We start from the raw sequence: 9564 nt of genomic DNA on the forward strand, positions 1-9564 counted from the left end.
TTTGTTCTGTCGAAGATGATCGATGATTGTGCAAAAATTCTCGAGAGAAAAATCCGTTTTCATGACGATGATAATAATGGAGATATTGCATCGTCATTGGAACAAGTATGATTATTCGATTATAGTTGACTTGACTTTTTTTCGAGACAAACGTGATCCAAAAGCATTACCGGATGATTATGTAAACGCTTCGAGTTGGTGCTCCAACACTGATATTGTCTAAATAATAATGACATCGTTGCGTAATTTTAAAGAAATCTCACGAATCCTTTTTTTTTTCAAACTATTTGTTAAACGATTAAAATTACGCATACGATGCATATATACATACACACGATCCACGATGATTTTATTAGAAATGAATCGTTATATAGATTTATTTCAAGGTCGTGAAGCTAACGCGTGATTTATCTTTTATCTTCAATCGATAGCATTACGGAATCGAGGAAAGGAAGACAATGTCGCGATAAAGGCGGACGATTCTTGCATAAAAATGACGCATGGTTATTACAATCAATCCATTGAAATTCCGTGTATTGAAGTCCAGCGCGTTTCGTTTCAAAACTTGCTTTACAACGATCGGAATGCAAATCATAAGCGAACCACGATGAAAACGCTGATGTAACTCATAATAATTCCGATATAAATTATGAAAGATATGGAAAAATATTTGTTCCCTAGCTAGCTTTGACGATAAATCAAAGGCCGTGAGATGAATAACGTTTCTATTTTAACATTTTCAAACATCTCGTCGTAATCTCCTCATGTCCAAATATTTTTTCCTTGTTTCAATAATTTGTCAGCGATGTGTACGCGTTGTTTGCCATTGAAGTTAAGAGACGCGCGACAGATAACTTGGTAAAATTCGATCGTTAGAATTGGCGAACAATCGTGGCCAATACTTGCACATTATTCGTTAGTGGCTGGTACGTACGTACGTAACGCTCGAGAATCTCGAGTAAATAATAATATCAAACGGTATCAAATATAATACCTGTCACATAGGTATTATATAGAAAACGCTTGTTTGTGGAAAATTAAATTTCGTGTATCCTCGATGATCGCTATCGAAGAACATTTTAACGATAGAACACATCCGCGGTGTGGAGGAGGGGGGAGTACTCTAATCGGAGTATAAATAATGTGTGGACGTCTGCATAAAACGTGACACGTCGATTCCGTGTGGCTCATTCCGTATCAGACGGTGGCAGTGTGAAGTTGAAATTATTCTTTCTTTTGTGTACAAAGCCCTTGTATATCTCGCAGGTTAGTGTTGATGAAACAACAATTTTCTCGTCCCGCGTACAACCGCGTACGCGGATAAATTCATCGTCAACGATTGTCGTCATTAAGTGTCGAAGAAAATTAACGTGGAAAAAAGTATTGTTAATCCGCCGCGGCTCGTTTCCCCTCGCATTGTGTGTCGTTCTCGAATAAAACCGTACGTAGTTACGTTCTCACAATGGTTAAATCGTTCGCGTAATTTAGTGATTGCATAATTTAGTGGTTCCATCAAAGAGGATTATTTATAGAAATTATTGTGAAGATTGGAAATTGAATCGAGGTGAAAGGTAGCTACCTCTCGCTTTAATTAGAGTTGATAAAAAAAACAATTAGATTCCGTTCATCGAGCGGAAATTCATCGTTAATTTACATTATGATACGCGTTTTGTATCAATTTGTATTCTAATAAAAGTAAAATGATTGAAATGGCGTAAAATGATCACGCGTCACGGTCCATCGGGAATCTAATTGAAACGGGAGTAATAAATGAGGGTCGTTATAATCGCTCTTAACTCTGCTGGTTCTCGAATATTTAATACGTATATTTAATACGATTCGCTTTAAATTATTATTTGTTTGTCACAATTATTACAAATATATATATATATATAAAACTATCACAAAACGGCCGAACGTTTGATCGTTTTTTCACAAAGTGAAAAACTTTTTTTGCTTGCTTCACGCTTCGTTCCAAGACTCTGGTTAGTTTTTACTGAGGCCTGAGACAACGGTTCGAATAACGGTCGAAGAAAAACGTTTGACAAGAGAAATATGAGACAAATGCAACCGTAGTTAACAAGCAAGAACCGGATTTTTAAAAGAGGAACATCACAATCGCTTGCCCTCGATTTCTTCGCTCCTCTCCACGAGAATAATCAACAGTGCGATTCATTCTAATTGTAAGTGCCCTCCCGTGATCTAAAATGCGTTCGATAACCTCGATAGTGGACACGTGGTTTACGGTTCAATCTTTCGCGATTTATCGATTCGAACGAGAGAAATCGTGTATTTTTCCAAACATATCCCAACCGTTCTTCGTTCTCTCCATCTTCCATCTCCCATCCTCCTATCAATCGTTCGAATTGAACTTAAACACGGTTAAAAAAAAAAAAAAAAGAAGAGTTCCCTTTCGAATCTTTTTGTTCGCCACGAAAATTTCCCTTCCTTCCGAGGATCATCGATCGTCCGTGTTCGAAATACGTGTGCGAAAGAGAAAGGCGCTTCCCAGAGGAGATACGAGTCGTAAATTTCTTTAAAATACCACGGTTCCATTCGAATCTCGAATCTCGATGCGATGAAACGTGGCGCCAAAAAAAAAGGAAGGGAGAAAACGAAAAAAGAAAACGCCTCGTTCCATTACGTTTCTAATTGAAACAGAGATCTGGAAAACGCGAGAAACGATTCCCGTGAATATCGAAGAATCGAACGGGATCGGGAGAAAAGGAGACGAATCTGTGAGGATAATATCTCTGTGTGTGTGTGCACGCGCGCGGGCGTGTAGTCGAGAGCGAGAGAGAGAGAGAGCGAGAGAGAGAGAGAGAGAGAGAGAAAGAGAGAGAGAGAGAGAGAGAGAGAGAGAGAGAGAGGCGTAGAAACGCGTTGAGAGGAATGAAGAAAAGAGAAAGGGAGAAGGAAAGAAGGAGAGGATGATAAATCTGACCGTGAACAATAAGTTTGCTATAAAGAATCGTTCCCTGGCGTTCCCTTGACGTGCGACTTGACGAAGACGCGACGATTTATCGTGGAAATTTGGATTTTTCAGAGAAAAATGGTGGATAAATTGGAATGGTTGAATAACGAGTTCGTGCAAAGGGTCCTCCAGTACAACGAGTACGACACCAGCATCAATGTAACGAATTTATCGACGAAACCGGCAACCACCAAAGGTGACAATTATGCCAGCGACATGTATAGGGTGACCGTGAAGTACACGCAGAAGGAGGGCAAGACCAGGGTCAATAAGGAGACGTCGATCGTGTGCAAGTTCGAGCCGTTGGAGGAGGACGCTCGAAAAGAAGCGGTAAATATTCTTACGGGGGAATTTTGAAAAAACGAATTTTTACCTTTCCCTATATATAGGGTCGAGGCTTTCTAATCGATCGAACTCTTGTAGACATCTTGAGAGAAAAAAAAAAAAAAAAAAAAAAACCTAATCAAATATATAGAACAATCGCATATACACAACATTGGTACGTGACTTATATATCTTACGGCAGATATTTCTGAACGTTTTGTAAGATCATGTCAATGGGTATCTTCGAGAACGAAATCTTCATGATGTCAAATTCGCTACGAAAGATGCAACAAATGTTGGGCAGTCGGCTGGGAGCAAATGTACTTTACTGTAGAATGGAACGGCCGATTTGTTTGATGTTGGAAGACCTTGCTCGTCTAGGCTTTCGTATGGCCGATCGTTTCCGTGGTCTAGATTTCGATCACTCCAAGCTAACTCTTCAAAGCTTGGGCAAATTTCACGCAGCGTCGGTCGCACTGTGCGAGAAGGTAACGATCCATCATCGTTCTAATTCCCTTCCTCGTTATAATATATCTTTCGACCGCGAATATTTCCATTGCGTAATCTTGGATGTACTTTTTCCAGGAACCTAAGCTAAAGACCGTGTACAACAAAGGGATACTGTACGAAGGAATGCCGACCGAATTCAAATTCTTCTTCGTCTCCGCTATTAAAGCTCTCGGAGATGATTTGGTAAATTGGCCGCAAGACGTGAAAAGGTGAAGCTCGAATCGAGTACAATAAAAACGTTAACCGAACGCGTAACGAAGATTCGACGTTTGATTTGTTTTTTTCTTTTTCTCTTTCAATTTCACGCGATCTCCATATACCACAGGTACCAGAACAAAGTTAAGAAATTCGCCGAGATTGTTTACGACCGTGGTTTGGCGGCATTGCAACGAAACGACGACGAGTTCAACGTTATTAATCACGGTGATTCCTGGACGAACAATATGATGTATCGATACGATGAGAATTCAAAGCCTGTCCAACACGTGTTTGTAAGTATCGCGATATTTCGCACGCAAAAACTCGCGAAAACAAAATCCTCGTTCGAGGAAGTAGTAGAATAATCCTTCGAAAGATACGCGTTCTCGAAACATTATGCGAATTATGCAATAAAATTCGACTCGATCGTTATTTGGATATTAAATATTGCACATCTCTCGAGTCGAGGAACAAACCTTTGGTGAAAGGTCGCGCTCCGTTCGTTCTTTCGTTCGAATCTGATCGCGCAGATTCCATTTCCAACTCGTTTCGCGGCCAGTTTTACATCGAACATTACGACGTTCCAGGTGGATTACCAAATGTCTATCTACTCTTCACCGGCGATCGACCTGCTCTACTTTTTAAACGCGACCGTACAGAACGAAGTGAATACCGAGAATCTGATCGAGGAATACATAAATACGTTGACGAACACCATGAAGAGGCTAGGTTGCAAAACGAGACCGCCTACGATAAAAGATATAAAGAAATACATGAGGGAACGGATAGCATGGGGATTCGTGGCCGCGGCTACCGTATTGCCATTCACCCTGATGGATAAATCCGAGGTGGTGAGTCTGGACGAGCTGATCAAAAAGAAAGACACGTTTGATTACCCCGGGACCAGGAATCCAATGTATCGAAAGGTAATGGCCGAGAGATTAGCGAAATTCGACGAAGCAGGCGTGTTCGATTAATTCGGTATGGATTAAAGCTTGTTTAAAACTAATTGGAAAGAATTAATCGTGCGCGGTACAATAATCCTTTCTCGTAAATGATACTCGACACTCTCGTGACGATATGCACATGCTACATCTACGAAAAAAAAATATTTAAATTTAATCAATATATGTTGATATTAATAAGCAATAACGTTTTATCTACTGTCTTGCGAACTCGTCGATTATATATTTATTTTCTTCTCTTTGTAATTAAATTTGATAACTGCGCATACTCTAAAAATTATGTGCTATATCTTTTTTCGTGTGTATCTATATCGAATGAGAGGAAAAGATGAAACGAGAGAGAGAGAGAGAGAGAGAGAGAGAGAAAGAGAGAGGTTCAACTAACCGCGCACAATAATTTTGAATATATTCAAATATTATAGAGAATTACACGTAGCGTAACACGTACCGTGATTAAACGACTAATTAAAATAATTTCGATTCGCTAACGAGGTTAGAGGTTATTTACAATTTAATCGAATTTCGATATATACTTAGTTAGAAACTCATGAAACCAAAGTTCAATATCTTTCTACGTAGGCGACGTAGAGACGTAAGAGTCTTTAGATTTAATGCTTCCACGTGGTGCGAGTATTTGTACACTCACTTCTAAGATAATATATTTCTCGCCTCTTAACAAACGTCCACCAATCGATGGTACAAATTTAGCAAATTATTATTGTTGTATATTATAGAACCATTTATAATTAACAAGGTATTAACTCCCAAGATCCATGCGATTGATAATCCCTATTTTTGCTACTTGTATTTACTAATTTTCAACGTAAGAAACAAATTTCTCACGTTGACAATTGTTTTCACAAGTATTCCATTGTTGTAACATGAAAGGAAATGAGAGAGAAAAAAAAAAAAAAAAAAAAGAAAAAGGAATAAAATGAACGAACAAAGCACAAACTTTGTTATGTATTTTTAAAGCGCCACGCTTTATTTCAAAAAGAAAAATAATTCCACTCTCGTCTAATTTATGAGATTAAGTCTTCAATGAACCTTGCCCCATTTTTTCCCTCCTCTATTATTCGCCATCGTCGTTGAAACGAGTCATTGCATCTTAAATCACGCGTAAATCATGGCCGGATAAAACGCAACAACGGGATAAAGATTTAGAAGCAGAATCGCACTTTCGCGAAAACGAAAATGTGTCGCGAAATGTTTTGAATAAATGTCCTCCCGCATACCGTTTCGGCGCGAACAAAGAAGTGGCTGGACGATGAAATTGCCGTTCAACATACGTCCCCCTCCCTCTCTCTCACGCCTCGCCCTACCTATTTTACGGATTAATTGCAGTTTCACGGAGGAGGATTGGCGCGAGACTGACTGACGCAAATCTGTGGCCGAAAGTGGAAGAACGGAAAGAAACACGGGCGAGAAAAACACACGCGGTATAAATATACGCATTCACGGTATCGCGGAGGAAATCGTTTCTAATTTTCGGTGGAACACTTCCGGGATAAAAAGAAGAGAAAAAACGAAGGAGAAAAAAAAATGTGACCGTCGAAAATATTTTCGAGAAAAAAGATCGATCGAGACGAGAGGATGGAACGGAGAGGATGATGATCGATCGGGATTATTTTCGCGAAAAATTGTTATCCCGAACGGGGATTTGAATAAAGTTTAGCGCGTTAAAAAATGGGCGATCGGTGTACGTTTGAAAGTATGATAATTAATCGACGGTGCGAAACGACAATGGGATATGAATAATAATTATCGGTCTCACGATGGATCGTACGATGCACGTAAAAAAAATTGAAATTATATCCCGAAAATTATCTCGCTCCGAAATTTTCAATATTTGCTTCGTACCAAATTAACGAACAATTAAATTCGATGCGGACGTATCGGCGTAACGATGACACACTCTGTTGTTCGAACGAAGAGGAGGAGGAGGTTTCGTATATTGATTTCATACACGGGACACGCGATACACGCGTCAAAGCGGACAACGTAACGAGCTTGATTCAAAGGATGATTCGTACAAATCACCGGCCGTTTGTACGAAGCAATGGGAAAATCACTTATTTCAAACGAGCTCGGAACTTCGTAGCTCCAACTGTTCGACGAGGGAAGGGTTGAGAATGATCCGACGATGCATTCGACGTATCAAAGCAATTTTCTCCGCTCGGCTCTCGAGATCCACGGCCTCTCGAGTACCTCTCGCGCAACAATAATTATCGAAAGTAGTACTTTTCAATTTCTCTCGGGTATCGGATCGAGGATCGACGTCCATGGATCGATTCCGTCCAAACTCAAACTCTTTTCATCCCCTCGCCTTCACCTTCCACGCGGAATCGCGAGAGATTATCGAGGGAGAGGGGGATGGTACTCCTGGTGATGATTTAACCCCTGGGCCGGGGTTATCGACCTCCTCCCATCGATCGAGCTGCCAGAGATATTATTACACCCACGCGTGTGAAAACGCATAGATTCCACCGCGGCCAACAAGCATCACGGAGAACGCGATTAACTCTGAAAGCTAATTAATATCTTCCAAGCCCGGGACACGCGTTTCGCCTTTCAATTAAACCGAACTTGTGTTTGACCGTGAGCATATTTATGCACAAGCGTGTACGTGACACGAAACAAACGATCGAATTAATCACCGGATGATTCGCTATCTCCGATCTCGTTATATATATATTACGACGATTATCCGATTCCATCTTTTACATCTATTAATTTTTAATCATTATCTTATATGTATTGGAAAAGAAAAAAAGAAGAAAAAGAAAAAAGATGCATCGTCATACTCGTCCCATTATTTATATCGTATATTAATATCTTATCGATCGATAAGGTATTAAGGTATCAAGATCGATAAGATTTTCGATTATTATAAATTTATCCTCAACAAAAGATATTTATATTTTCGAGTCGATGATCAATTGTTCGTTGTAATCGATGTTGCAACCGAATTATCCACGACGATGATTTTGCATTTTTTCAAAGCCGATTAAAAATAATCACAACGTATTATTATTTTCTTCTTTCCTTCGTTCCCGTCCCTTCCTTTCTTCTTTTCTTCCCTTTCTCCCTTTCTTTCTTCTTCCTTCCGTATTATTATTATCTTGCGTGTAGTCGTGTGGTTTGTCGAAGAGACAGGGGGAGGAAGGGAGGAGTTCCATTCCAGAGATACAACGTCGAGATGTACGTACACCCATTATCTCGTTTTCCACGAATACCACACGAGTGTTTCGTGGAAAATTTCCATCTCAGCCAAAGGATCCAATTAAGAGAGGCATTCTCATTTCTTCTCTTTTCTTTCCTTTTTTTTTTTTTTTTTTCACAAAAGAGATCGACAACGATGATTCCTCGAGTCAATTTATAGATCGTAACGGGGACCGAATCATTTTCCACACAAGAGACAGATATTCGTGCGCAATAATCGATCGAAGCGGGGAGAAGTTGGCGCTTCCTATAGGCTTGGCCGATATCGAGGAGAGACGGCAGACATATTGTCCAATAGTGTAAGTAATAGGCAATTTCGATAACAAATAAGTTGCCGCTGCAATATCATTAGTCAACGTCCTTCCGTCTTGCTATGCATTGATAAAATGACACCCCCGGCCGCGATCAGTCATGTCTCTCGTCGCGGTTCCGCCTCGTAAAACGTGAAATCTCCGCGAGGAGATTTTATTAACCGTTTTACCATGAATTAATTTCCATCACAAATCATCGCACGATGAATCGGTAGTCGGCCGATTCATAATACCAACGATAATACACCGTGACACGCGCTACTCCATTTTGCGACTACTTCCCACTTTTTTCTCCTTCTCGAAACGCGTTTCAAACTTCTACTTCGAGAGAGAGAGAGAGAGAGAGAGAGAGAGGGGAAAAAAGAGAAGAATCGAGAAATGAGATTCCAGTGGACCGGCCAGACTGGAGAATTTTAAGAACTCTCCGTGGATAAAAAGATATTTCCTGAACGCGCGAAAAGGCAGAAGATTCGCGTTCAAAGCGGTGGAGCCGCAAAAAAAAAAAAAACTTGGTTCTTTCGCAAAGTTCGCTATTTAACCCTTTCCGCGATGGAAAGTCCGAGCGAGGTTTGGTGAAGCGGGAAATTAATAGAAAAGAACAGAAGAAAAAAAAAAGAAAAAGAAAAGAAAGAAAAAGTCGGAAAGGGTGACGAGTTATCCAAGATAGGGGATGAAATGGGAAGCGAGGAAGAAGGAGAGAAGTGGAAAATTACTGCCATTCCCTATGAAATTGAAACCACCTCTCTCGTTCGACAACAGCCGCGACGACGTTCAGTCTTCAACGCAACCTCGTATATTCACCGCCTTTGTCTCGAGACGCGGTATCACGTGTATAAAAGTAATATCTGGTATCCGAATACACAAGTCAAAGGAGTTCTTCGCGTTTAAGTTATAACGATAGCGCGCGCACAGATCGTGACGAGGATAGGGATAGGGAGGAGGGATGCTGCGTTTATACACATACGCGAGATTGTCAGAGGGTTGATAAACGCTCCCTGGCACCACTCCTCCTTCGTTTCACACGGAGGCATCTCGATGCCTTCCACACGCTCCAGCCCCA

General features: G+C 40.5%; 1 protein-coding gene across 3 annotated transcripts; it reads left to right on the top strand.

Annotated features, from left to right (window-relative positions):
• The first annotated feature begins 1145 nt into the window (after nt 1-1145).
• LOC100867435 (uncharacterized) lies at nt 1146-5925 on the top strand. Of its 3 annotated transcripts, none has more exons than XM_086914496.1 (6): nt 1146-1266; nt 3047-3304; nt 3523-3786; nt 3884-4017; nt 4134-4299; nt 4594-5925. In XM_086914496.1, the coding sequence occupies exons 2-6, from the start codon at nt 3053-3055 to the stop codon at nt 4981-4983; spliced, it is 1206 nt and encodes a 401-aa protein (XP_086770622.1). In that variant the 5' UTR covers nt 1146-1266; nt 3047-3052; the 3' UTR covers nt 4984-5925. The 3 variants fall into 3 exon arrangements, with proteins under 3 accessions (XP_086770622.1, XP_086770623.1, XP_086770624.1); XM_086914497.1 differs by having other exon boundaries at nt 1165-1571; XM_086914498.1 differs by lacking the exon at nt 1146-1266 and adding an exon at nt 1991-2183.
• The last annotated feature ends 3639 nt before the right edge of the window (nt 5926-9564 follow it).

Source organism: Apis florea, unplaced genomic scaffold (genome assembly GCF_048593485.1).
Source record: "Apis florea isolate Af1SG1 unplaced genomic scaffold, ASM4859348v1 contig_3587_pilon, whole genome shotgun sequence".
Taxonomy (NCBI): domain Eukaryota; kingdom Metazoa; phylum Arthropoda; class Insecta; order Hymenoptera; family Apidae; genus Apis; species Apis florea.

Coding starts and splice junctions, on each gene's coding strand:
- LOC100867435 (XM_086914496.1), top strand. CDS start 3,053: ATGGTGGATAAATTGGAATGGTTGAATAACGAGTTCGTGCAAAGGGTC. Junction 3,305..3,522: donor AGGACGCTCGAAAAGAAGCG/GTAAATATTCTT, acceptor ACGTTTTGTAAG/ATCATGTCAATGGGTATCTT. Junction 4,300..4,593: donor AGCCTGTCCAACACGTGTTT/GTAAGTATCGCG, acceptor ACGACGTTCCAG/GTGGATTACCAAATGTCTAT.